Source organism: Bubalus bubalis, chromosome 1 (assembly GCF_019923935.1).
Source record: "Bubalus bubalis isolate 160015118507 breed Murrah chromosome 1, NDDB_SH_1, whole genome shotgun sequence".
Classification (NCBI taxonomy): Eukaryota; Metazoa; Chordata; class Mammalia; order Artiodactyla; family Bovidae; genus Bubalus; species Bubalus bubalis.
Window position 1 is genome coordinate 67,831,662 of NC_059157.1, and position 27,981 is coordinate 67,859,642.

Genomic DNA, 27,981 nt, shown 5'->3' on the forward strand with positions numbered 1-27,981 from the left:
ACAATCCCTGGATCTGGACGATCCCCTGGAGGAGGACATGGCAACACATTCCAGTATTCTTGCCTGGAGAATCCCATGGACAGAGGAGCCTGGCAGGCTACAGTCCATAGGGTCTCAAACAGTCGGACATGACTGAAGCAACTTAGAATGCACACACACAAGTGCAAGTCAAACTAGTCAATGGTAAAGGAAATCAACTCTGAATTTTCATTGGAAGGATGCTGAAGCTGAAACTCCAGTACTTTGGCCACCCGATGTGAAGAGCCGACACATTGGAAAAGATCCTGATGCTGGGAAAGATTGAGGGCAGGAGGAGAAGGGAGCGACAGAAGATGAGAGGGTTGGATGGCATCACTGACTCAATGGACATGAGTTTGAGCAAATTCTGGAAGATGGTAAAGGACAGGGAAATCTGGCATGCTTCAGTCCATAGGGTGGCAAAGAATTGGACACCACTCAATGACTGAACAACAATGAGAATAAATGCCTACAACAGAGATTTGGGGAAAGATTGAGCAGATGTGGAGGCTGAAAGAACGTGTGTGTGGTATATTACATTATTTTGCATTATGTGGCCAAACTCCCCAAAGAGAGAAATGAGCAAATATGGGTTTCCAACAGTCTAGGTGCAAGGTTCAAAAGGCAGAATCAACACAGATCCTCAGGGGTAAGAGGACATAAGTAGAGGGAGATTTTTGTTCACACATATGCCTTCCAGCCTGAAGACAGGCAGAGAAGCTACTGTAAACTAAAGCAGCTGCAAAAGTGGATACCCTAGGGAAATTGATTTCCAAGAAAGGTCATAATGAAACAATTCTTGGGGAGGGGGGAGTGGTCAATAGGGACATTTAGTGTACTTGTTTATGGGTTTACCAATTAGAAAGAGAGAAGGAATAGAAAATAAGTTCTATAATAATGATGCAGGAGTGAGTAAGTCAAGCAGAAGTTTTACAGTAGGAAAAATGAGGAGCTGAGACATTTAAGATAACCTGATCATGGTCACATTTTCTAAAGTTTTCCATTTCCTTTGTATTCTATATGGTTTTGAAAGAGTTGGTAATATGAAGTGACAACTTTTGTTGTGTTATGCTTTTTACCTGAAAAGTCATATAAGATATATCAATATTATTTAAGAATTCCTTTCTGACAAAAGAGTATCTTAATTTTTATTCAATTTCTAAAAGTGCAGCATAACTTACAGTCAATGTATCCAATGCAAATCATGAGATATGGTAATAAGTAATTCAGGGATATGATTGAGAATTCTGAAAGTTTGAGTTCTTTTTATTTATGAAACTTGTTTTGTTACATTAAATAGACTGTTATGATAACCACTTTTACAGGTATGGCTCATTCTACGATGATTTTTTTTTTGTTTTTAGTTATGGTTTCCTTTAGGTAATCTTCTTTGAGGTAGTTTCAATTTGCTGAAAACATCTCTCGGCACATCAACTTCTGAAAATAAAGCTTTAGCATGGAAATTTTGACACAACTTTAAAACACTATGGTGGAGTCAGAATCTGCACTTCCTTTAGATGGTCTGTGCAGTTGATAACGAAAGATACTAAACCAAAGAGATCAAATAGACCAACTTTTGTTCTAAGAATCCAGATGTAAAAATATTTAGAGCTTTGATACATATTTGAGCACTGAGTTGCCTTTACTTGGGGTTAATGTTACTGTTGAAGGTCACGTTTCACACTCTGCTTGTCTTTCAGCCTTCGGGCGCCTGGCACCCAAACAACTGTCTTCCATCATCACCACATGATAGTGTAATTATTTAACACTGAGGCAATCCTAACAGATTATTTTAAGTGAGTTAAACTTGTTTCACACTCTTCAAAAGACCTCAGCACCTGAATTAGTGAGAACAATTAGATCCTGGAATGCCTTTGGATAAAGGCTGACAAGCTTATTGAGATTGGGCATATTATAGAATATTCATACAAGCACGTGCTGAAACATAATTCTGAACTTTAAAAGCATATCACCAATGAAGGCTGTATGTGCAATATTTAGATGATGTGAGAACTCATTGGCACAGTGCGTGTAATTCTTATTTGCCAGTGTATTTCGAAATGCTGCGGATGTCTGACTCACATATGCAAATTTTTTCTTTGAAATAGACTGTGAAACTTTTCCGCTGATGCCTTACCCAAATATTAAGTCATCTTGGAGATAAGATTTTACTTGAAGATCCCAGAAGTTGGAGAGTGCTTAAAAAATGAAAAAAAGGGTTCAGTTCTTTTGGTTTTGTTCAAAAGGTTGATTTACATTCCAAAAGAGAGACTCCCTAATTCTTCTTCATGTTGATAAATTTAGGATGGTCATTGTTTTAAGAAACTAATTCAGTGCTATCTATCAAGCTAAGTTTATATACTTTTCATCCAGCTTAGTAGCAAGTTTCTTTGAAAACAGAAAACAGGATTAAAACGTTGTAATTGAATGATATAATAGAGAGTACAGTAGGATGGAAAACTGGAAAAAAATATTTTTTTTTGCAAATTCTGGTTCCCATGACAATTTCCTAATTGAGAAGGGCTCTATGATTTTCAAGAACACTACATGCTTCATATGAAGACACATTCTATAATGATTAGAATTGTTATACAAAACAAGAGAAGAAGTGAGGCTAACGAATCTATTCTTAAGTTCTTATATATTGTTCATTGCATTGTGTAGGGACACACACAAACACAAAACACACAAATGTGTTTAAACACCCCAAATGCCATTTTTTGTTGTTGTCCAGTCACTAAGTCATGTCTGACTCTTTTGAAATGTAGCCCACCAGGCTCCTCTGTCCACGGGATATCCCAGGCAAGAATACTGAAATGGGTTGCTGTTTCCTTCTCCAGGGGATCTTTCTGACCCAGCGATCCAACCTGCATCTTTTGGCAGGTGAATTCTTGATCACTGAGCCACCAGGGAAGCCCAAGTGCCACTTATTCATCTCTATTTTTGTGTACACCAAGTAGACTATATGAAAGAGGGTAATCTGTACTACGTAATCAGAGAGTCTTTAAAAGATAACACAATACACATTTATATTGAAACATTTGTTGTACTAAAATAAATTTAGAAACCAAAACTTTATTTTCTCCTTAAATGTGTCCATACCTCTAAACAAACATGACCTTAGCGATGTTAATGATATCTTTAAAAATTGGTTCCTTAGAAAGTTATGTAACCATTAACTTTTAAGACTATCTATTAAAGAACAGTTTTGGGTTCACAGCAAATTGAGAGAAAGATACAATTTTCCTGAGTGCCCCCCTTATCCCCATACCTTATTAACTTTTGTAAATTATTTTTTGGCTTTTATATAGGTACCTTTGGTTCTTTTATTAACCCAACATTTTATTTGGATAATTTGAAGCATATGTAAACACAGTTTAGTACAATCTACCCCATGTATGCATCACCTAATTAATCATTAAATAACAAGAGGTCAATGTCTTCTTTATGTCCATATACTTCCTGCCCCTCACTAGATTATTTTGAATTACAAAAAAAAATATTTCCTTAATAACATCATATGGCTACTTATTTAAAATTTTCCTCAGTTGTCTCCTGGATATTTTTGCTAAAATACTTTACGCGATCGATACCTAAATACAATCCATGGATTGTACAGTATTTAATTGATATAATTCTTAAAGATTCTTAATTTATACTTTCCTTCTCCTCCTTTCTTTCTTTCTATTGACTGGTTGAAGAAATCAGGTTATCTGTCCTATAGATTTTCTCATTGCCTAAACTTTTCTGATTGACATCATATTGCTGGTGTCCTTTGGTATGCTCCTCTGTCTTATTTGTTGTGACCTGCTAGTTAGATCCAGAAGCTTGGTGTGATTGCACTTTTTTTTTTTAAGAACATTTCATTAATGACATTAGATGCTTCCATGATGAAGCACGTGTTCTGGTTCATTCCTTTTGTGATTTTAGTAGCCACTGACGATCGTTGCCTAGACCCATTATTGCACTGCCATCTATAATGTCACTTCGCTCCATTTTAGCCCCAGTCACTTGTCTCGTTCACTTTTTAAAATTTCCTATGTATTTAGTTTCTGTCTCCTCCTACAGTGATACTATTGCATGGATAGATAAATAGGTTGTCTGATGTGTGTGCTCAGTCATGTCCAACTCTTTGCGACCCCATTGACTGTAGCTTGCCAGGCTCCTCTGTCCATGGAATTTTCCAGGCAAGAATACTGGAGTGGATTGCCATTTCCTACTTCGGGGGATCTTTCCAACCCAGGGATGGAACCCTTGTCTCTTGTGTCTCCTGCATTGACAGGTGGATTCTTTACCACGTTCCACCTGGGAAGTCCCATTATTGCATTAGGGACTTACAAAATGGTACTTTTGTAATTTCATCACTTAATTGATTAGCTAGATTATACACACACATATACATGGAGAGAAAAAATTTCCCTAATTAAGTATCTTGTTACTCTAAAATATGTTTCATACAAGAAGGACAGATTAAATATTTGTCTTTCCTTTTATTTGTCAGTTTTCATAATCTGGATGCAACATTTCAAAAGTAACAGCTGGTGTTTTTCTTTTGAGTTAGCATCATTATGAACTCATGAATTCAGACATATATATTTCAGTGTACCTCAGTTATTATTCTTACTGATACTCCACTTGTCCCATATTTGGATACAATTTATCACAGGGACAATATTTTTAACATGGCCATTCTGTTTTGTTGTGTTTGTTCATTTGTTTTGGATTTTTAGATTCCACATGTAAGTGAAATCATACAATATTTGTCTTTCTGTGTCTGACTTATTTCAGTTTAAAAAATACCCATTAGGTCCATCCACATTGTTGCAGATGGCAAGATTTCCTTCTTTTTTATTTCAGTGTGTGTGTGTGTGTGTGTATTTGTATACCACCTCTTCTTTACCCATCAATGTATGAATATGTACTTAGGTTACTTCCATATCTTGGTTATTATAAATAATGCTGCAATGAACAAAGGGACACATGTATCTTTTCAAATTAGAGTTTATGTTTACTTTAGATTAATGCCCAGGAGTGAAATTGCTGGATTGTATAATAGTTTTATTTTTAAATTTTTTGAGGAACCTCCTTACTGTTTTCCAATGTGGCTGCACCGGTTTACAATCCCACCAAAAGTGCACAATGGTTCCCTGTTCTCCCCATCTTTGCCAAAACTTGTTATTTGCTGTCTTTTGACAATAGTCATTTGACATTATCAAATGTCAAATGGTTTTGATTTGCATTTCCCTGATGATTAGTGATATTGAGAAGCTTTTCCTGTGCTGCTGTTGGCCATCTGTATGTCTTCTTTGGAAAAATATCTACTCGGGTCCTCTTTCCATTTTTTTAATTGGGTTTCTAGGAGGGGAGTTGATGCTGACTTTTATGACTCCTTTGTATATTTCTGATATTAATCACTTTTTGGATACGTCATTTGCAAATATCTTCTCCTGTTCAGTATACAGCCTTTTTGTATTGTTGATGATTTCCTTTGCTATGAAAAAGCTTTTTAGATTTATGTAGTCCCATTTATTTTTGTTTTGTTTCCCTTGTAGGAGGAGGAGGCATATCCAAAAAAATATGTTGCTAAGATCAATGTCAAAGAATATTCTGCCTATGATTTCATCTAGTAGTTTTAAGGTTTCAGGTCTTACATCTAAGTCTATAATCTGTTTTGAGTTTAGTTTGTTATGCACTGTGACAAAATAATCCAAATTCATTCTTCTGCATACAGCTTTCCAGTTTACCAATGCCATTTGTTGAAGTAGCTGTCTGTTCTTCATTGTATATGCTTGCTCCTTTCGTTGTAGAATTGACCATTTAGTGTGGTGTACTTTGGGCTCTCTATTCTGTTACATGAATCTATGTGCTTGTTTTTGTGTCTATACCATACTATTTTGACTACTGTAGCTGTGTAGTATAGTTTCAAATCAGCCAGTGTGATTACTCCAATTTTGTTCTTCTTTCTCACGATTGCTTTCACTATTTAAGGTCTTTTGTGTTTCTATGCAATTTTTAGAATTATTTGTGAACTCATGCAGGTCTGTAAAAAATACCTTTAATATTTTGATAGGGATTGCACTGAATTCACAGATTGCCTTGGGTAATAGGGTAATTTTTGCAATATTAATTCTTCCAATATATGAGCATGGTATATCTATTTGTAAGAGTCCTTTTCAGTTTCTTTCATGAGTGTCTAACAGTTTTTTGAGTACATGTCTTTTACCTCCATAGTCAGGTTGATTTCTAGGTACTTTTCTTGGATGCAGTTGTAAATGGGATTGGAAAACTGGTTAAAATTTGTCATTTTTGTTGTTCTTTAAACCATCAAATTACTGTTTTTTATTAGTTGCTTAAAATATTTCCTCTCTCTAAGCCATCAATTCAAAATAAAATTAGATTAATTATTTTTATTTGGAATTTTTAGGGATTGCCTTTATTTTTATTTAAATTTGTTTATAAATAGTTTTAAAGTCAAATCTATGAAACAAGGCGTATTTAGAAAATGTTTTTTCTCTTTTCTTTTTCTTTGCTTATTTTACCCAATTTCTCTAAGAAAGAAAATACATATTTGCCTGTATTGAAACATACAGATGTAGTTCCACTCTTAGATAAAAAGCAGTTTATTATGTACATTTTTCCATGTTTGACTTTTATCATACACACTATATCCTGGGATCATTTCACATCAGGTAAGAGATATATTTCTGGTTTTTGCAGATGTACACATTTCTACTATTTGAATTTACCATATACTATTCAATCAGTCCTCTCCTGGTGAACATTGAGGTTTATAGCTTTTCTATAAAAAATTTCCATTGAATGTGGATGTGCAAATCAATTTATATTCAAGTGTATCTGTTATAGTTGTCTAGAAATGAAATTTTGGGTCAAAGGTCAATTGCATGTAATTTTGTTAGTTTTTCCAAATTATCTTACACAGGTGTGTCATTTTACAAACATATCTAATTGGATAAGGAAATACTATACAGATTTATAGTTGAAGACTAAATATAATCTAATGCCAACAGAAGCAAATAATTATCTAAAATATGAATTGCTTTTTTATTTAAGTTACTCTTTTGTTGATATCTATTTGTTTATATAATAGCTCTGTCTTGATAGGAGCTTTGTTACAAAATAATATTTGCCAAGTCTAATCCTCTATAATTATACACTGCAAAATTATCAGTATTGAAATATATTCTCATTTGTAAAGGACTATCATCTATGAAACCAGCTTACCTCCACATGATTCACCTTTTCATTAGAAAGTTAACAAGAGTAGAAATTACACATTTGTTCATTATCCATACCTCATAGTAGACATTAGTCTTTTTTCATCATAAGCCATAGCCTATACATTATGAAACCATCTCAGAAAGTCACTTTCTGACAAGAGAATAATGAAATTGTAAAAACATTATTTTAAATACTTAGATTTGCTTCTTAAGGGTTTCTTAGCATGGATTGATATTTTACTCCTCTGGCTTGAATCTGTTGAGTGATTTGTAATGAGATGACTGACAAAACCCAAAGTAATAGTTCTGAAAACCACTACTTCTCAATCTGCTTCTATTGATATAATGAGGGGAGAATTAATTTTAAAAGGTGGTGACTATTGATTACTTAATGGCAGAAGATACTGTGGAGAAGTGCTGAGGTGAGCCTATCCTGTGCCCCTCTGGGCAACCTGACCCATTATCCAGTGGTGGATAACACATTGTAACCTTCATTAATATTTAATAGGCAGGGCATAGACTGGTTATAGGCTACAAAAGTGCCTGAAGCACAGGCTCCAATAGGCCATAAGAATGCTTCAAGTATATAAAAAAGTAACAGCTTTCTCTGTGTTCAGATTGTTTATAAGCAGAACAAGAACACACTCAATTCCGTTTCGCGATTTCCGGGCAATGATGGCCTGGCAGAAATGCCTACGAGGCAAGTTGAAGTGATTAATGCTCTCGGAAATCATTCTAGGTCCGTAAGCCCTGCATGAAAAGATTGTATTTTCCAGAGTAGTTTTCAGTTTCAGTCCTTCTTTTTCTCTCCTCTTGCCACAAGCCGAAGGGCTTCTTCAGCAAGGGTAGCAAGTCAGCAAAAGGCGTTAATTGTGTCTAACACAGCCACCATCCTTGGGGTGGTGTTCCGTATCACAGTGTCTATCAAGCTCACCCCTTGTCACATGCCAGGATCTTTTTATATAAACTCATTTAAAAGAGAAACAAGGAGTTTTAAAGATAGCTAGTAGGAAGATCTGAGAATAAGAGTGCTTGCAAGGACTAAGTACCTTTGAAGCCGTCTTGAACTAAAATGGTCTGTGACTTTTAAAGGACATACAAAGTTTTACAGATTACTGACTCCCATTTTTAACTTTTCTAATTATCAGGTTATTTTTCAGTACCACAGCCTATTTTGAAAATATTATAAGCTTGAAATGAAATGAAGTTCTTAAGATAGAACATATATAAAGTCTGTAATGTCCGATATCCACCATCTCAAACAATATATAAAATTAAATAGTGAGAAAATAGCAATTTTTGATTCCATGACTAAAGATTTTTAAAAAATGTCTTTAGAAGAATCATTTACTTTGTAGTAATCAGGAATTGCTTATAATTACCTGCCTAGAATGAGTTACATAAGAATAAAAATTTAGCCTTGTAGGCAAAAAGTATCCAAGAGAACAAGGTTTCTATTAACATATTGAGCTTTCTCTCAAAACCAGTGAACGAAATTGATCTAGAGGTCTCATTGTAATTTCATGTTAAATGTGTAAAAATTCAGTTTTACCCCCAACCTAAGACTATGCATACCTAAATGCTCTTTTCAATTTATTAATAGGTCTGTGTATATCTGCCTTCTCTTTCTGAAATCTAGTAGAGAGTTTCAAATTATCAAGGGTCAGCATTGGGAAATGCATTTGCATTAGTTTTTTGACAAATATGATCATTATGAGGCACAATGGTTAATCTACTCAAATGCTTGCTTTTGGTTTTCTGTTTTGTTGTTTTCTATTAGTTGCCTGGTTGTCTAGCAACACATGTCATTCTTAAAAGCAAAATTAACACTATAAGTCCAAAATAATTTAATAGATTTTCTACAAGGTGCTTAACACTATATCATAAACATAAAAGACATTTTATGAAGTGTAAATATTAGAATGTTAATAACACACCATCAGCACCTTTAGATATTCCAGAAAGAAGAGTCTTTTTAATCCTGTATTCACAAGAGACTTGGGCTTATTAAGTCATAATCTAATATATTTAGCAGTTTTATCAATGAAAGTCACAAATCCTGTTTCTTTTGCTTTTTCTTTCCTATTTTACAGCGCAGCAGCAGTTTTGGGAACTTCGATCGCTTTTGGAATAATTCCACAGCAAAACCAGAGGATTCGACTGGGGTTAGTATTCCATTCCATTTTTATGAGTGTTATACAAAGCATTATGAAAAATTATGAAGTCAGTATAACTTTTGCAAATTACAGTAAGCAAAAGATATATATTTAAAAACCATAGCCTTGCATACGTTTTTGTGACAAATGAACAATTATTTAGTACCTAGCACCATGCTGGGCATTAAGAGTAAAAAGCTATCTAAGAAACCTTAGAGATGTTTGGGAAGGCAGAACATCAATTTAAGAAGAGAATTATAATTTAAAGTAACACATATGAAATGACATACATGTTAAATTTTAAGTAAGTTATAATTGTTTAAATTTAGGAAGTGATTAAATGGCTTCATTGGAAATTAGTTAAGGAGAGCATAGGCTGCTCTGCTCATTTACACTTTCACACCTTTGTACACATTGAAATGGTGGTGACCATTTAACCATGAAATCAGCGGTGACCATTCCATGAGTGTGTTCATGCTAAGTCACTTCAGTCGTGTCTGACTCTTTGCAACCCTATGGACTATAGCCCACCAGGCTCCTCTGTCCATAAGATTCTCCAGGCAAGAATATTGGAGTGGGTTGTCATTTCCTCTTCCAGTGGACCTTCCTGACCCAGGGATCTAACCCATGTCTCTTATGTCTCCTGCATTGCAGGTAGATTCTTTACCACTAGTGCCTCTCGGGAAGCTCCATATACATTTACAAACCATGAACACCTTAAAATGTAGCTTAAGAAAAGCTTCCTATAAGCTTATTGACATCATCATCATCACTACATTTAATTGAGCACTTGCAGGAAGTAAGCACAACATTAAGCACTTTACCTACCTGTAAGTAGGAAATATTATTATTTTTATTTTATCATTGAAGAAATATGTTTGAACAAAATTACTTCTAAATCATACATGTCATAAATGACAAAGGCAGAAAGCGAGATCTTGTCCAAAGTTTGCTATTCTGTTATACTATCTCATAAGTCATGGGCCAACTGTAAAAACTGATTAAAGAAGGAATAACAACTAATAAAATAGTAGAGAGGAGGAATACATACTGAGAAAAGTGAAAGTATATATTTATCATTGAACCTGATTTATTTATTCATGTGGTAGATTTGTTTTAAATCAATAGGCTTTAGATATTATTCACATCTTATTCATTCTAGATATTGCATTATTATTTTTTACAAAGAATTTTCTTTATCATGTCTAATTTCTCAGAATATCTTTCAGATTCCTATATTGTATCTATCTATATTATCTTTAAATATGTTTATTTCAGCAATGGATATTCTAGACAAAAGTAGAAAGAAAATGACATCTATTACTTCTTTATAAATACCTCTGTTAACACATATATATGTACATGTGTGCATACTATATCCCTTTATATGTATATATACATTACATATATCTTATTTTATTCACCTATTCATTTATATATATAAACTTATGAATAAACCTTTATACCTACATGGATATAAATATATGAAATTGTATGTAGCTTTATGGTCTATCAACACTTACATAATTGTAAATAATACAATGCAAATAGTGAGAAACCCTATACAATTTTTACAAATAGTGAGAAGCCTTATACAACACAAATAGTGAGAACCCAAATGTTTTTCTTTTACAAATGGTATACAGTGAGAAGACCTATATAATGTTTTTAGCATGAGGGATTTCCTGTCGATCTTTTCTTAAGTCTTTATTTTATATCGAAGTGTAGGTGATTAACACTGTTGTGTCAGCTTCAGATGCAGGGCAAAGTGACTCACTTATACACGTATTAGTATCTTTTTTTTTTTTCAAATTATTTTCCTATTTAGACTGTTATAGAGGAGAATTCCCTGTGCTATACAGTAGGTCCTTGTTGGTTACCTATTTTAAATATAACAGTGTGTTCATGTCAGCCCCAAACTCCCATATTGTATAATCCTATACTTTCTATAATCCTACGTAGGTATATTTACTGTTACTAAGTTTTTATTCTAGAGTTGACCTATAAAAGTTGCTCAGGCTCATTCAAACTTACTGATTAGTAGTGGTGGCCTAGCAATTTGTGAGAGAATTTAATGAACTCGATAAAGCAGTTTGTACATTTTTTAGCAAACCGTCATTCACTCATTCAGTAAATGTGTGTTGAGCATCTACTGGAGTATCTCCCTTAGGTGCTCAGAAAGTACTGTTACAATACAGGTGAAAATCCTTACTTCATGAAGCCTAGAGTCTAGGGGGAGACAGACTTTAAAACAACAACAACAACAAAACCCATAAATAAGTATATACATAAACTGAGATTCAGGCTATGAAAGAGAAAAGCACATAAAAATATTGAAATTAAATATATGTCAACATAGTCTCCTCAAAGCTTCTGTAAATAATTATGGAAAAGCCTGAAATTAAAAATACTTATGGCACTTTTTTGAAACTTAGGCAATGGTAAGTTAACACAGATAGTAATAAACTAATATATTTTCTTATTTTAGTTTATAACTTTACAATGAAGATAGAAAAAGTTTAAGTAAAGAGAAAATAAAAAGCCTAACACTAAAATTTTTAAGTAGTTCCAAGTTGTATTTTATTCAGCGCTTTCAAATTAAGCAAAGAATCTTTGCCTTTATAACCCTGAATGTAGACATTAATAAAGTGCAATGAGGACTTAAATTGGCTGTCCGTTCATATTTATCATAGGCAATTGGGGGTAAGACGTGAAGTAAAACATAATATTTATTAACAATGATGTTAACTATGTGGTTACACCTTCATATTAAAATATTCAAGTTCACTAAACAGACGTTTCCCATGATTTTTTATATTCAAGGAATGACTGGCCACCCACCTATTAGAGATGGTGGACAGTACTAGACTAGATGACCTTCAAGGGTCCTTTCTTGCAAATCTGGGATATTATGTATATGTCATCCAAAAATGTCCTCCAAGGGGAAAACAATGCCAAAGTTCTACCTAAGAAGTTCTATTTATTAAAAAGCTATTGAGGGTCAGTTATGTTCTTGGAAATATTTAGATGCTTAGGATGAATAAAGCAGATTAAGTCTCAAGTCTCATGGAGCATATATCATAGTGGGAGATGCAGGCAGTAAAATATAAAGGACAAACAAATATATTATTGGATACTGTTAAGTGCTTAGAAGAAGAATAAATCATAGTAAACATACAGGGAGCGTGGACACGTGTGGGCTATTGCAAATGGGGTGATCAGTCAGAAAATTTCTCTTCCATTACTTGGCATGTGGGCGGAAACCTGGACGAATGAAGGAAGACATTTGTAGATATCTGGTGGAAGCCAATGGCTGAAACAAGCACAAACATTGGTGGGAATATGAAAGAGAAAGGGCAGAGGGACTAGTGTGGCAGTACTCAGTTACAGTTGTTTCAAATGTTAGCATGTATCAAAGTCACTTGTAGAGTTTGTTAAAACACAAATTGGCCCCAAGTGATTCTGTTGCTACTGGTCTTAGAACCACATTTTGAGAATCATTCCTATAGTGAACAAGAAAAATTTGAGAAGTAGCAAGGGGTGAGATGGTTTGAATTCTTTATCTCATATACACTCTATATAATGTAATATATATATTATATTATGGGCTTCCTTAGTGGCTCAGTGGCAAAGTATCTGCCCACCAGTACAGGAGATGTGGATTCAATCCCTGGGTAGGAAGATCCCCTGGAGAAGGAAATGGCAAACCACTTCAGTATTCTTGCCTGGGAAATCCCAGGCACAGAGGAGACTGGGGGACCACAGTCTATGGAGTACAAAAGAATCAGACACAACCTAGTGACTAAATAACAACAATATTATATTGCAATATGTATTATAATAATTGCATTATATCACATTATATTATGTTGTTATAGAGACTTGTGAGCTGTGAACATTGTTTTATTCTGAGTTAGATGAGAAATCACTGGTTTAACAAAATTCTTAATAGGCAAAAATCAGAAGCAGTCTAAATAGAGATTTGATTAGTATGTGGAATACATAAAGATCTCTGTTCTAATGGCTGGAACAAGTTCATAATTAATGTTACTTGAGAATGTTGGAAATGTGCACGTATTCATAACCTATAAGATGGAAAAACTGCAGTTTCTCTGTGGATTTAATTAACTCCAAAATTTAAAAAATAACCATGACCATTTCAATTTATAAGAAGCAAGAAGGTATGTTAGTACCTGTTCAGCATGGATAGATGCTGCAGCCTTTCTAAGGCCTCCAAAAAATATCTCTCATCTAAGTAGATATTCACTTATCATGCTTGGCATTTTTTTCCTATTTTGTCCATCTCATAAACAGGAAGGACTAAAGTAATTTTACTATACAGCTATTAAAATATAGCTAAAATTATCTTTAATAATATCAGATGTGAAGCTCACGTCTTTCGATAACAAGTTTTACTTTCTGAGTCTGTAATACAGGTAACCAGAGCTAGACAATTTTAAAAACATGCATTATTTTCATTTTGTTTGAAATTTTGAACACTGCTACACAGAATGTACAGGAAGCCCACAAATTTGGAATCTTCTAATGATGTTTTCAGATCAATGTTTTTCATTGCTTCATTATTTTGTCTTTTGTAAACAATTATAACTAGGTACACGAAGGGGAACCCATAAATGAAAGTGGAGAACAAAACAAAACTTCACATAATGGAGCAAGTTTAGGTAAAAAAATGAGAGCTATTTCCTGGACAATGAAGAAAAAAGTGGGCAAAAAGTACATCAAAGCCCTTTCTGAAGAAAAGGTAAGCGTCCTCTGTTAATCGTTTGTATTTTTCTATTAATGTATTTCTTAAAATATAGAACAGGTTCTTCTAGATATAGAAATACTTGGTAGCTTATGAAGGATTTCAATAACTTTTTTCCTCGATAATTTTGCCCAGAAGTTGGGTGGAAGACAGTATTATTGTTCACATTTTAATAGAGGAAACAAGAGGCTCAGAAAAATGCCGCATGTTGTATGTGAGGAACAGAGATCATTTATGTTGGAACAAACAGTAATACTTCATTTCTTTTCATTAGCAAATGATACTCTGTTTTATAGATAGGCTTCATTTTGTTGATCGTTTCATCAGTTGGTGAACATGTGGGTTGTTTTCACTTGGGGGCTATATTAAATATTGCTGCCATGAATGTCTTTGTTCAAGATTGTATGTGGAAAAATTCTTCATTTCTCTTGGTTACATGGTAACTCTGTCTGATACTTTGAGAAACTGGCAAAGTATCTCCTAAAGAAATTACATCATTTTACAGTCCCACTACCAGTGTGCAAGAGTTCCAATTTCTCCACATGCTTGTCAACACTTGTTACTGTCTGTCTTTTTTATGTTAGCCTTTCATAATGGGTAGGAAGAGAATTATTGTACTTTGATTTGCACTTCCCTGGTGGCTTATGATGTTGAGAAACTTTTCATGTGCTTATTGGCCATTTGCATATCTTCTTTTGAAAAATGTTTATTCAAATATTTTACCTGTTTTTCTAATTAGGTTGTCTTTTTATTGTTGACTTTTATGATTTTTAAAACAATATATTATGATACAAATCCTTTATGAGATATGTGATTTGCAATATGATATACTTTCTCACATTTGTGGATCGTATTTTCACTTTCCTGATGGTATCGTTTACAGCACATATGATTATAATTTTGAGTAGCCCAATTTATTTTTTCTATCATCAGTTGTGCTTTTAGTGTTATATCTAAGAAACCATTGCTTGATCTAAGGTTACAAAGATTTACTCCTGTGTTTTCCTCTAAGAGTTTTATACTTGTAGCTATTAAAATTTGGTGTATCGTCCATTAATTTTTCTACATGGTGTGTGGTAGGAGTCCAACTTCATTCATTTGAATGTGGATATTCAGTTATCCCAACGCTTCTTATTGAAAAGACAATTATTTCCCCATTGTATTGCCTTGGCATCTTTGTTGAAAAATCAACTGATCATAAATATATGGATTTATTTATGGGCTCAGTTCTATTCTGTTGATCTATATGTCTTATAGCTAGTCTGTTTTTAACCCACTTCAACAGGATTTCTCTCCCCAGTACTCCATTAAAACAATAGAATGGTCACAGTCAGTATTAACCTCTGTGTTGCCAAATCAAATGGTCACCTTTCTTTCTTCTTACATACGTCTCAGCTGTGTCTGATGCAAGTGATGACTTCATTACATATGAAACATTCTCTTTTACGATTGCTTTGGGCATTCTTGTTTTCCTTCTTTCTCGTAGTTTCCTGTCTTGGCTATGCTTTCTTTCCTGTCCTTCTAAATATTGAGTCTTCCTGAGGCTTGTTCCCAGATGCTTTACTCAGTTTAGTCTTTCTAAGTGATCTCATTTTGTCTCATGACTTTGTTTTTCACAATTACATCTCTAGCTATGATCTCTTTGCTTATCTGTTATACAACCAGTTGCTTATTTGATATTATCACTTAGATGCATAATAGATATGTAGAACTTGATATCCCTAAAATGGAATTACTGACTCTCTATGCTGTACAAAGAGTTTGTTTCTTGTCCAGTCTTCCAAGTAAAAGCAAAACTGTACTAATGGTAGATGTTGGAAAGAAAGGAAGGGGAAGAGAGAGAAAGAAGGAGAAGGAAAGAAAAAAAGAAAAAAGCCTATCAGTTCAGTTCAGTTCAGTTCAGTCGTGTCCGACTCTTTGCGACCCCATGAATCGCAGCACGCCGGGCCTCCCTGTCCATCACCAACTCCCGGAGATCACCCAAAATTCATTCTTTCTCCCACTCTTCATAGCAATTAATCATCATATCCTTCTAGTTTTAACCCCAAAGCATATCTAAAAACTCTTAACATCTCCATGTAAGTTATTCCTGCTTTAAATTAAGTAAACGACCTCTCTTGCCTAGATTACCTAATCGGTTTCCTTTCTTTCACTCTTTCCTCCATAAAAGCCACTCTCCACATGAAAGCCAGAAAGATATTTGAAAAGTCAAGTTCAGAAATTAAAATTTTACAGTACCAGTTAAAATTTTACAGTACCAAGATGCATTCCCTTACTATGATGTGTTCATTACAGTCCTCTGAGAAGTAGACCCCAAGAAAGGAATAGACACACCAAAGACTTGGAGAAAATGCCTGTGAAGGATAAAGAAGAGAAAGAAAAAATGAGCAAGAAAATCCTTTAGAATAAAATGCAAGTCTGATAACTATAAAAGGAGACAAAGAAAGAAGAAGGATCATTCAAATCTCACACTTCAGCACTGTTTTAAGAAAGCTTTGGCCAGATTGATAGGAAGTCCTCGAACCCAAGGTTTTCATTCAAGAAGCCCCACATCCTACCAGCCTGGACTCAAATGGTAGCCCCACTACTTAAGTCATTGGTACATGGCTTCCTCGCGAACACACTGGTGAATACAGAGGGCCAGTAGTTAGGGATGTCAGTAAAGAAGAGTCCCACAGCAAGAGATCTGAGTATCTGAAGGGTCCAACAGCAAGAGATTTGCATGGTCACTTCAAGTGGCTTAAGAAGTTCCTTCTGATCTGGCTCCAGTCTACTTCTCTGAGCTCATACCCTAAATACTCTCCTTGCTCTCACTCAGCTCCAGCTATACTGGCCTTGTTGTTTTCCTCTGCATGTGTGCATGTCCAGTTGCTTCAGTCATGTCTGACTCTGCAACCCCGTGGACTGTAGCCTACCTGGCTCCATTGTCCATGGGATTTTCCAGGCAAGAATACTGGAATGGGTTGCCATTTCCTCCTCCAGCGGATCTTCCTGACCAGGAGATGAAACTGTCTGCCTGCACCTCCTGCTTTGCAGGTGGATTCTTTACCTGCTAGCCCCCTGGAAAACCCTTTCCTCTGCATAACTCAAGTTAATTCTTTGTTTAGCTATTTTGTTCCTGCTATTTCTTTTGAGTTGGATACTATCTCCAAATCTTCATATAAATCACATCATCTTATCATTCAGATCAATAATGCTGACTCTGTTACCATTTGGAGGAGGTCTTTGGTGGTCCCTCTAAATCAGTCAACCTTCCTCCAAACCTAATCTGAATAGCTAAACCTTTCACTTCTTCCAGTTTTATTTCCTCCATAGCACTTATTCTCTGAAATTGTCTTGTTCATTTTGTTTACACAAACCTCCCCAAAGAGTACACATGCACACACATGGATGCACACATGTGCGTGGATGCACACACGTGCGTGCATGCACACACACACAGCCTAAGAATGTACCTAAAATGTACCTTATTAAAGGTAGGACCCTGAATCTTGTTTACCATGGTATCCTCAGTTCCCCCAAACAATGCCAGTTGCTTAGAAGATGTTCTACAGGCTTGTACTGAATGATTGAACAAATAAATAAAGGAATGGATAAAAGCAGAGAATCAAACTAAGCATATATCATATGTTTATTCTGAAGTTTTATCAATGTTTAGAAATGCTAAAAATGAGGAATATTGAATTATATTTTAATGAGTATTAAGAAATTCATAGGTTTTGTTGAAACTATCTAAATATGGAAAACATTTGAGGTGTTTTCAAGCAGATGTAATTTCTTTTGAGATTGTGTGTCTTTCCTAATTTTATGCAAGATTTGCTTTTCACTTGACTAGGTGGCAAGCACCGTATGAGATTTGTAAAGCTTCTTAGATAAGCTTTGCTTTAGAATTGCAAAGTGTGCATGTTTTATTCATATCTAGTGATCTGGTAGGGTGCAAATAACTGACATGAAGCAACTATGCAGAGTTTAAACTTGTAATATCAGATCTCAAAGGATTAGTAATGGTGGTAAACAGATGATAAGAAGAACATGAAGAAACAAAAGCACTTTAACAGATAAAGCACAAATGTTAATAAACCTAACATTTCTGATTAAATAGTCTCGGTATGATATTCATTCTAATTACAAAAAAAACTGGATAATTTCAGTTAAATTCCAAAATGTGGACTGTTTCAGCTAAATAATTTTTCCAAGAATACCAAAAAACGTTTTGCTAGAAATTGAGCTAAGGATTAATGACACTCATATTTGATGCTGATGTATTCCTAAGTATTTTGTTGCTAAAGTATTGTCTTGCTTGCTAAATCAATGCACACAGTGAAAGTCTCCAAGGAAATCAGTTCTTTGTACTTAACTTCTGATATGATTTTCTGAAGGATGAGGAGGATGGAGAGGATACCCTCCCATACCGGAACAGTGACCCCACGCTTGGAACCCACATTGAGAAGATCTCCCTCAAAACCAGTGACTCCTTGGACAGTCTCTACAGTGGGCAGAGCTCATCAAGTAAGGCTATAGAAAAGTGACAAGATGGGAGATCTGGGTTGAGTAACTAAAAACAACGAATTTATTTCTCTCAGGCTTGTGAAAATAGCAACAAGCTTCCAGCTATTTGATTAGCATGTTGAATCTATGGAATTGCTAGTATTTAAAATAATACATAGTATATTAGGATTATGGAATGCTTTGAAAATTTTAGCACTGTGGTCAGCAGGGCTCTTGGGATAGGCCTTAAATAGATCACATTGGGTGATTAAATCTGAATCCTACAATATAGTATCCTGGAGAGAACTAGCATTATTTTGAATCCAGGTTTTTTAAAAGAATTGAAATATTCAGAAAACTAAAATCCTGTTCTCTGCCTTTTTTCCTTCCCTTTCTCCATACCCCACTTACTCCTTCCTTTCCTCTTCTCTTCCTTTCTTTATCCCTTCTGTCTTCCTACCTCTCCCTCTTCCCTGTGTTTCTTTCTTTTTCTTTCATTTTTTTTCCATTTTTTATTTATTTCTTCCCTATCCTCCCCCTCTCACTGTTTCCTTCCTTTCCTTTTTTTTTGTCTGGAATATTCTGAAAAGAACAGGACATTGGCATCAATTCTAGGTATCCATCCAGCATTAGTGAGTAAAAAGTGAAGTGGTATATAAATACTAAATAGTAGAAATATCACCAATTAGGTAGGGCTTCCCAGGTGGTGCTAGTGGTAAAGAACCCACCTGCCAATGCAGGAGACATAAGAGACGCAGGTTTGATCCCTGGTCGGGAAGATCCCCCTGGAGGAGGAAATGGCAACCCATTCCAGTATTCTTGCCTGGAGAATCCCATGGACAGAGGGGCCTGGGGGGCTATCGTTCATAGGGTTCCTAAGAGTCATACACAAACGAGAGACTGAGCACATATCAATTAGGTGACAAAAAGGAATCAGCATGTGTTCAATAAGAATTTTCTAAAAAAATATCATTTCTAACAAAGAAGTCACTCAGGCTTCAGTCATATGTCCTGCTACAATATTTTAATGAAACTACCGATACTACAAGATGCCTTGTAAATTTTTTATATGTACACTGTTTTATATCTTTTGAATCTTTTCATGGCTTGTAAATGGTTTTTTGCAAAGTTTTTTTTTCCATTCCATTCTAAATCAGCTGCTTCTGTTATTTGAAGATGGATCACAAAGACCAGATATTGAAAATATCCTGAATTTTATTCCTGCTTGCCTATTGGCTGTAGAATAGCTATTTTGTGAAGTAAAAGCTAATACAGAATCATTTGAAGGGTATATTTTGCATGTGTGAAATTCAGATTTCATTAGTATTCATTTCTGCTGGAAGTTTTAAAATTCAAAATTGTGGGTGCCAAATGTGGGTAGAATTTTATTAACTTTAATATACCATGAAAAGCCAGGGACTGAAGTAGTCATGGAAGAGAGGATAAGGGAAATGGGAGTCCACTTAGCCATTATCAAACACAGCTTAATATCTGTGACTAGATGCAACTCACTTTTTTTTTTTACACCAGTCCATATAAAAAATGAGGGCTTCCCTGGTGGCTCGGACAGTAAAGAATCTGCCTGCGATGCAGAGACCTGGGTTTGATCCCTGGGTTGGAAAGATCCCCTGGAGGAGGGAATGGCAACCCACTCCAGTATTCTTGCCTGGAGAATTCCATGGGAAGAGGAGTCTGGCAGGCTATAGTCCATGGGGTTGCCAAGAGTTAGACACGACTGAGTGACTTTCATTATATAAAAAATGAAGCATCCCTAGGGATCTTTATCTTATTTCTATACTTATTTGAATGAATGGTAGAGATACTGGGCCTGCTCCCTCATGAAACAGAGCACCAAAGGACCACACTATAGGAAAAAGAGAGGTGACGACTGAGAGTGGTAGGGAGACTCAGAGTAACCACCCCAGTGAACCATTCTTGCCCCTAGGCAGCAAATGTGGAATCTGTCCCCCCCCCCCCCCCCCATGAGGTTCAAGATCAGAAAGGAAGAGGACCAGAGAACAAGGTTTTGGAGCCGTTTTAATTGCCCAGTTTAGAACACTTTTGAACCATTTAGGAGTATAGATATTCTAACACACTTCCTCCTTCCCTGTCATTCACACTACAAAAATGCTACCTTTTATACATAGAGGTGTTGTCTCAGAATGGCTTTTGGTACACAGTAGGAAGTCTGAAATACCATTTTTGCTACATCATAGTAAGTTGTAGGAAAATTTGTGGCTTATGCTCTGACCATTCCTGATCAATAGCGCACAAAAATCAAATTGTTATTATAGGTTTCTGTGTTTGTTTACATGTACAAAATTCATTATCTGCCTTGTACAGGGCATTAAGGCTATATGCTTCCTGCCTCTTTAGCAAGCAGCCAGTGCTCAAAGCACTGTGCTACTGGATCAGATCACAGAGGCTGAAGTAAGAGAGAGCTTGAATTGGTGGTTGAGGAAAGAAGGATCAGGTTGACTGAATAAAGATCAGAAATGGCTCAGGACAGAAGTCACTGATGGAGAAGGACTGGGAGGAAAAATAAGCAGTCAGTCACTTAGAACCCCCGCAGGAGGCTGGCATCCAATTGTTCAGCATTGTTTCTGCTTCGTTATGTCCAGGTGACGGTTCAGAATGTTATGAACCTTCAAAGAGAACTGTAAATGTCTGCTTTGCTTTCATCAGGTGGAATAACAAGCTGTTCAGATGGTACAAGTAACCGGGACAGCTTTCGACTCGATGATGACGGCCCCTACTCTGGACCATTCTGTGGCCGTGCCCGAGTACACACCGATTTCACACCAAGCCCCTATGACACCGATTCCCTCAAAATCAAGGTGTGTGCATTCTGTATGGTTTGTCTATGGCTGGGTGTATGATCTCTTTCAGGAAGTACAAGTATGGGGAACTAGGGATGAGTGTATCTTCCCAACAGGAGAAATGAGGACTGGTTTACTGTGGCAGGAATTCAAACAACAAACAAGAGGTAAGGTAGGGCGATCAGTCTTTCGAGGCTATTCACAAAAGTTGTGTTTTGTAGATAATGCAGAATGATAGCCTTTTTAAATTAATTTATTTTTTATTGAAGGATAATTGCTTTATAGGACACTCGATGACATGAATCAAAGCAAGATCCTCTATGACCCACCTCCTAGAATCATAGCCTTTTAAGGGAGAAGGAACTGTCTACATTTTTTCTGACTAGCAAAAGCCTCACAAGTTACTAGAAGTGCCTAGTTGTACTTGATATTTGTTGGAGTAAAAATAATGAACCCGAGGAGACAGAGAGAAAATGGAAATATCAGGCAAGAGTCCAGGAGAGTAAAGGCCTTAGGAACCAGAGTTGGTCAGGCAATTTCAATACTTGAGTCAGTACTTGCAAATGCCATGAGTAACCTGACAATTTTCTCTCAGTGATATTTCCTCTTGAATTCCCTTTTCTTTGCTGTTGCCTTCTATATTCATTTTCTTTTGCTGTAAGGGCTTCAAACAACACAAATGTATTATTATTTCACAGTTCTAGAGGTCTTACATGTGGGCTCAATTGGGTGGTCTTTTTAAGGTCTCATTGGGCTGAAATCAAGGTGTCAGCTGAAGCTGTGATCTTATCTGAGACTCAGGGTCCATTTTCATGCTCACCAGCTGTTGGCATAATTCAGTTCTTTTTGCTTATAGCACTGATTTTCTGCTTTCCTAAGGGATATTAACTGGGAGCCATTCTCAGTCCCCTGAGGTTGCCAGCCATGATTTTCTTTAACATGGCAGTTCACTCCTTCAAGAGCTATAGCAGACAAGCTCACCCATGCTTCAGATCCCTTTATTTTAAGAGGTCCTACCTGATTAAGTCAGAAATATCCAGATAACTTCTTTTTAATTCCCAAATTAATAAATTTTGGGTATTAATTATGTTTGCATAGCCCCTCCTGTCATATAACATAATCACAGGTTTGAAATTCATCATGTTCATACTTTTGTTTATACTCAAGGGGAGGAGGTGTTACAATAGTACAAACAGAGGAAGATTTAGTGGTAAAATACTTTATAGGTGTTAGATTATTCATTTTAGTGACACAAAGTCGCTATAGCTAAAGGGTAGAAATTATTAATTTTCTATACTGTCAATACTGTCAAATAGCTGTGAAAAGAAGGGAAGCGAAAGCAAGGGAGAAAAGGAAAGACATACCCATTTGAATGCAGAGTTCGAAGGAATAGCAACGAGAGATAAGAAAGCCTTCCTAAGCGATCAATGCAAAGAAATAGAGGAAAACAACAGAATGGGAAAGACTAGAGATCTCTTCAAGAAAATTAGAGATACCAAGGGAACATTTCATGCAAAGATGGACACAATAAAGGACAGAAATGGTATGGACCTAACAGAAGCAGAGGCTATTAAGAAGAGGTGGCAGGAATACACAGAAGAACTGTACAAAAAAGATCTTCATGACCCAGATAATCACAATGGTGCGATCACTCACCTAGAACCAGACATCCTGGAATGTGAAGTTAAGTGGACCTTAGGAAGCATCTATATGAACAAAGCTAGTGGAGATGATGGAATTCCAGTTGAGCTATTTCAAATCCTGAAAGATGATGCTATGAAAGTGCTACACTCAATATGCCAGCAAATTTGGAAAACTCAGCAGTGGCCACAGGACTGGAAAAGGTCAGTTTTCATTCCAATCCCAAAGAAAGGCAATGCCAAAGAATGCTCAAACTACTGCACAATTGCACTCATCTCACACGGTAGTAAAGTAATGCTCAAAATTCTCCAAGCCAGGCTTCAGCAATACGTGAACCGTGAACTTCCAGATGGTCAAGGTGGTTTTAGAAAAGGCAGAGGAACAAGAGATCAAATAGTCAACATCTGCTGGATCATCGAAAAAGCAAGAGAGTTCCAGAAAAATATCTATTTCCGCTTTATTGACTATGCCAAAGCCTTTGACTGTGTGGATCACAATAAACTGTGGAAAATTCTGAAAGAGATGGGAATACCAGACCACCTGACCTGCCTCCTGAGAAATCTGTATGCAGGTCAGGAAGCAACAGTTAGAACTGGACATGGAACAACAGACTGGTTCCAAGTAGGAAAAGGAGTACGTCAAGGCTGTGTGTCACCCTGCTTATTTAACTTCTATGCAGAGCACATCATGAGAAACGCTGGGCTGTAGGAAGCACAAGCTGGAATCAAGATTGCCGGGAGAGATATCAATAACCTCAAATATGCAGATGACACCACCCTTATGGCAGAAAGCGAAGAAGAACTAAAGAGCCTCTTGATGAAAGGGAAGAGGAGAGTGAAAAAGTTGGCTTAAAGCTCAACATTCAGAAAATGAAGATCATGGCATCTGGTCCCATCACTTCATGTGAAATAGATGGGGAAACAGTGAAAACAGTATCAGACTTAATTTTGGGGGCCTCCAAAATCACTGCAGATGGTGATTGCAGCCATGAAATTAAAAGACGCTTACTCCTTGGAAGAAAAGTTATGACCAACCTAGACAGCATATTAAAAAAGCAGAGACATTACTTTGCCAACAAAGTTCCATCTGGTCAAGGCTATGGTTTTTCCAGTGGTCATGTATGGATGTGAGAGTTGGTTTATAAAGAAAGCTGAGCACCGAAGAATTGATGCTTTTGAACTGTGGTGTTGGAGAAGGCCTTGAGAGTCCCTTGGACTGCAAGAAGATCCAACCAGTCCATCCTAAATGAGTTCAGTCCTGGGTGTTCATTGGAAGGACTGATGTTGAAGCTGAAACTCCCATACTTTGGCCACCTGATGCAAAGAGCTGACTCATTGGGAAAGACCCTGATGCTGGGAAAGATTGAGGGCAGAAGGAGAAGGGGATGACAGAGGATGAGATGGTTGGATGGCATCACTGACTCAATGGACATGGGTTTGGGTAGACTCCAGGAGTTGGTGATGGACAGGAAGGCCTGGCATGTTGTGGTTCATGTGGTCACAAAGATTCGGACACAAGTGAGTGACTGAACTGAACTGATACTGTCAATACCAAACCAATGTTAACCATAAATATTATAAACTATGAAGTGTCAATATTATTATTGCACATTCAAGGCACTCAGCTCTTCTCTTTATCCCTTTTAAGATATCAAATCAGAATAACCTCAGCTGGAGAATGAGGAAAACATTTCTTTCCACAGTTAGCTCCTTACTTGTTTCTATGAAATGATTTGAAGTCTAAGTCCAAGTCTTGGGGAAAGGAGGATTATAGCCAAGTAACCATTGTGGAGGGAGGGCAGCAGAAGGGAATACATTGAAAACATTTTGATTCAGGATAGATTTCATATTTCCCTATAATGCCATGCAGCACACTACCCCTAGTGCTGCTTAAGGGGACATTTGTGGAGCTCTTGTAGGACACAATAAAAATCCCACAGACACCACGGGATAATGGATACTATTGTCCCCAGCCAGGGTCTTATCCGAAATGAAGTTGGATTTTTGCCTGTAGCCTGTGGGCTTACTGTAATGTATTTTTACAAGTTTAAAGGATAATAAGAAGGGTGCAGCATAAGAGTATAATACTTTGAGATAACCCCCTAGAGCTTCTGGGGATTTTCTAGGTCTGCTTAACTGATGTCGTCTAGCCTAGGATTTGATTCCCTATAGTTAATGGCAGGAAAAACTAGATGAGCAACTCATAGGATCAGAATGTCAAATTGTCAATAAATTGGAAAGACCTGATCTTTTAATCACATTTGATTCTACTTTTACAAATACAATTTGTATATTAGATGGCAGAATGCACATTCAAGAGCAGCAGAAAAAAATATTTTTAGTAGCAGATTTAATGCTTTGTTTGATGGTAGACCTCTAAAATGGCAAAAATGTCAGAATCTATAATGTAATCTCTAAGGTAGACAGCTAAAAGTCTTAAAGGAGTAATTATGACTCTTAAATGTAGACACTGTATTTACATAGAAATCAACTTTCCTTACCAAAAAAAAAATACCCCTGTGAAGTTTTTTGCGCTTAACAATTACTCCTGCAGTCTTAGTCTTAGAGGTGAATAAAGAGACAGACCAATTATTCTATCTGTCCCAATGCATTCCATTCATATTTTAAACTATTGCTGTGAAACTCAATCCAAGTATTAATTAAATAACTACTAGTTGATTAAGTATTAATCTAGAATAAATAGCATAATTTATCCTTAGTACATATATAATTTTGTTACATATTTTATATGTACAAAGTTCTGAACATTTTCATTATTTTAGATGGATGCAATACTTTAGATAGATTCATTTCACAAAGTATATGAATTTTTCTGATGAACTAGAAACATAGACAGAGCCATAGACTTCTCTCTCTTCCCCTTCCCAACTTGGGAGCCCCTCCAGGGATGATGCTGCATGTGTATTATTTTGACAGGATAAATAAAAAGTGCATCATTTTTTAATTCAAGCAACTTAGGCTTGAGTTCTGGTGCTGTGAGTTCCTGAGAAATTAATGCTTGCATTTCTCTTTCCATAATATTTAGAGTAATAATTATACCTAGCATATAGGTTGAAGAGATGTATTATGGACATAAAAGAGCTTAATGTATGCAAAATGTTTTGTAAACTACAGGATGCTCTACAAATGTAAGCTGAAAAATTGATATGATTCCAAAAGCATAAACACATCATCAAATACAGTTAGGAGTTTTTCTCAAGCATGTTGGAGTTTTCTTCAACATTACTAGCAAATAGCTTCCTTAAACTTTTCAAAGAAATTTCTTCTTAGATTTATTTCTAACTCTAGATCTCTTTAATGGCATGCCCTCATTCTAATTTTCAATGATTCCAGTTTTTTTTTTTTTTTTCTACCAATTGTCATAGCATCAGAGTTCTCTGAAATCTAACTTATATTTCTTTGTCTTTAGAAAGGAGATATCATAGACATTATCTGCAAAACGCCAATGGGGATGTGGACAGGAATGTTGAACAATAAGGTGGGAAACTTCAAATTCATTTATGTGGATGTCATATCAGAAGAAGCAGCCCCCAAGAAAATGAAGACACAAAGAAGGAGTGGAGTGGAAAAGCCTGAGACTCTGCAGGAGTTCTTAGAGAGGATTCACCTTCAGGTTAGCAAACCCATGGCCTGTTTGATTTTGATGGCATACAGTTGGAATAACTGAGAAGAATGGATCAGTGTTTGTATTGCTAAAAAAAAAATACATGATTTACAGCAAGAGAAAATCTGTTTTCCAAGGACAGCTCTTATTTACCCATAACCACTTCTTTATGCATGGACAGGTCTTGATATAACATCACTTAGACTAAATTCTAATGATATTTAGCATTCACAGTAGAAATTGGGCTTCCCCAATGGCTCAGCTTGTAAATAATCTGCCTGCAATGCAGGAGACACTATAAGACACAGGAGACTCCTGTTCGACCCCTGGGTCGGGAAGATCCCCTGTAGCAACCCACTCCAGTACTCTGGCCTGAAAAATCCCATGCAATGAGAAGCCTGGCAGGGTATATAGTCCAAAGGGTCGCAAATAGCCGAACATAACTGAGCAATTAAACATGCATGTCGCACCTAGAAATTAGAACAAGAAAGTGCAGTGGAAAGTGAAATACACTTGGAGGAATAAAAGACTCAGAGAAAACATGGTAATGAGAATGATAAAGAGAATATAAAGAGTGAAGGTAAAAATTCAAAGAATTGAAAGGAAGAATGAAAAGAAAATATATTTCCTACAGAGCAGAGATCAAAAACAACTCAACAGAAGGTAACCAAATTTGCTTTTAAAGAAATTTGTTAGAAAACAATGATCATTAAGCCCCCATAACGATTGTGTTAGGGAAACTGTCATCTATATTTATAATCCAGTTATTTTCTTGTTATATTAGAGAAATTTTTATGAAGTATTTTTGTGTTGTTAAATGGCATGTACATCCACTATGCCTAGCCTCACTAAATTTACCATTTTGCAATCTACTTCTAAAAATAACACAGCAGTATTTTGACAGTTTTCAAAATTCATCATCAAGAAAATAACCAATTAATCTTTCCTTAACTGTTTTTCCTGAATTACCTAGTTGTATTCCTATCTGTAGACACACTACATAGACATTTAAATATTAGTATTCAATTCAGTTCAGTTCAGTTCAGTCGCTCAGTCGTGTCCGACTCTTTGCGACCCCATGAACTGCTGCATGCCAGGCCTCCCTGTCCATCACCAACTCCCGGAGTTCACTCAGACTCATGTCCATCGAATCAGTGATGCCATCCAACCGTCTCATCCTCTGTCGTCCCCTTCTCCTCCTGCCCCCAATCCCTCCCAGCATCAGAGTCTTT

At 36.1% G+C, this 27,981-nt stretch overlaps 1 protein-coding gene across 3 annotated transcripts in view; it reads left to right on the forward strand.

The window, feature by feature from the left end:
* Positions 1–27,981, forward strand: part of SAMSN1 (SAM domain, SH3 domain and nuclear localization signals 1) — a 166,348-nt gene that overhangs the window by 124,489 nt on the left and 13,878 nt on the right. For all 3 annotated transcript variants that reach the window (XM_025282316.3, XM_045165066.1, XM_006078280.4), the window contains 5 exons: positions 9,350–9,421; positions 14,025–14,174; positions 18,557–18,686; positions 21,351–21,502; positions 26,555–26,758. In XM_025282316.3, the coding sequence (XP_025138101.3) occupies positions 9,350–9,421; positions 14,025–14,174; positions 18,557–18,686; positions 21,351–21,502; positions 26,555–26,758 (708 nt within the window). The remainder of the gene's footprint in view (positions 1–9,349; positions 9,422–14,024; positions 14,175–18,556; positions 18,687–21,350; positions 21,503–26,554; positions 26,759–27,981) is intronic.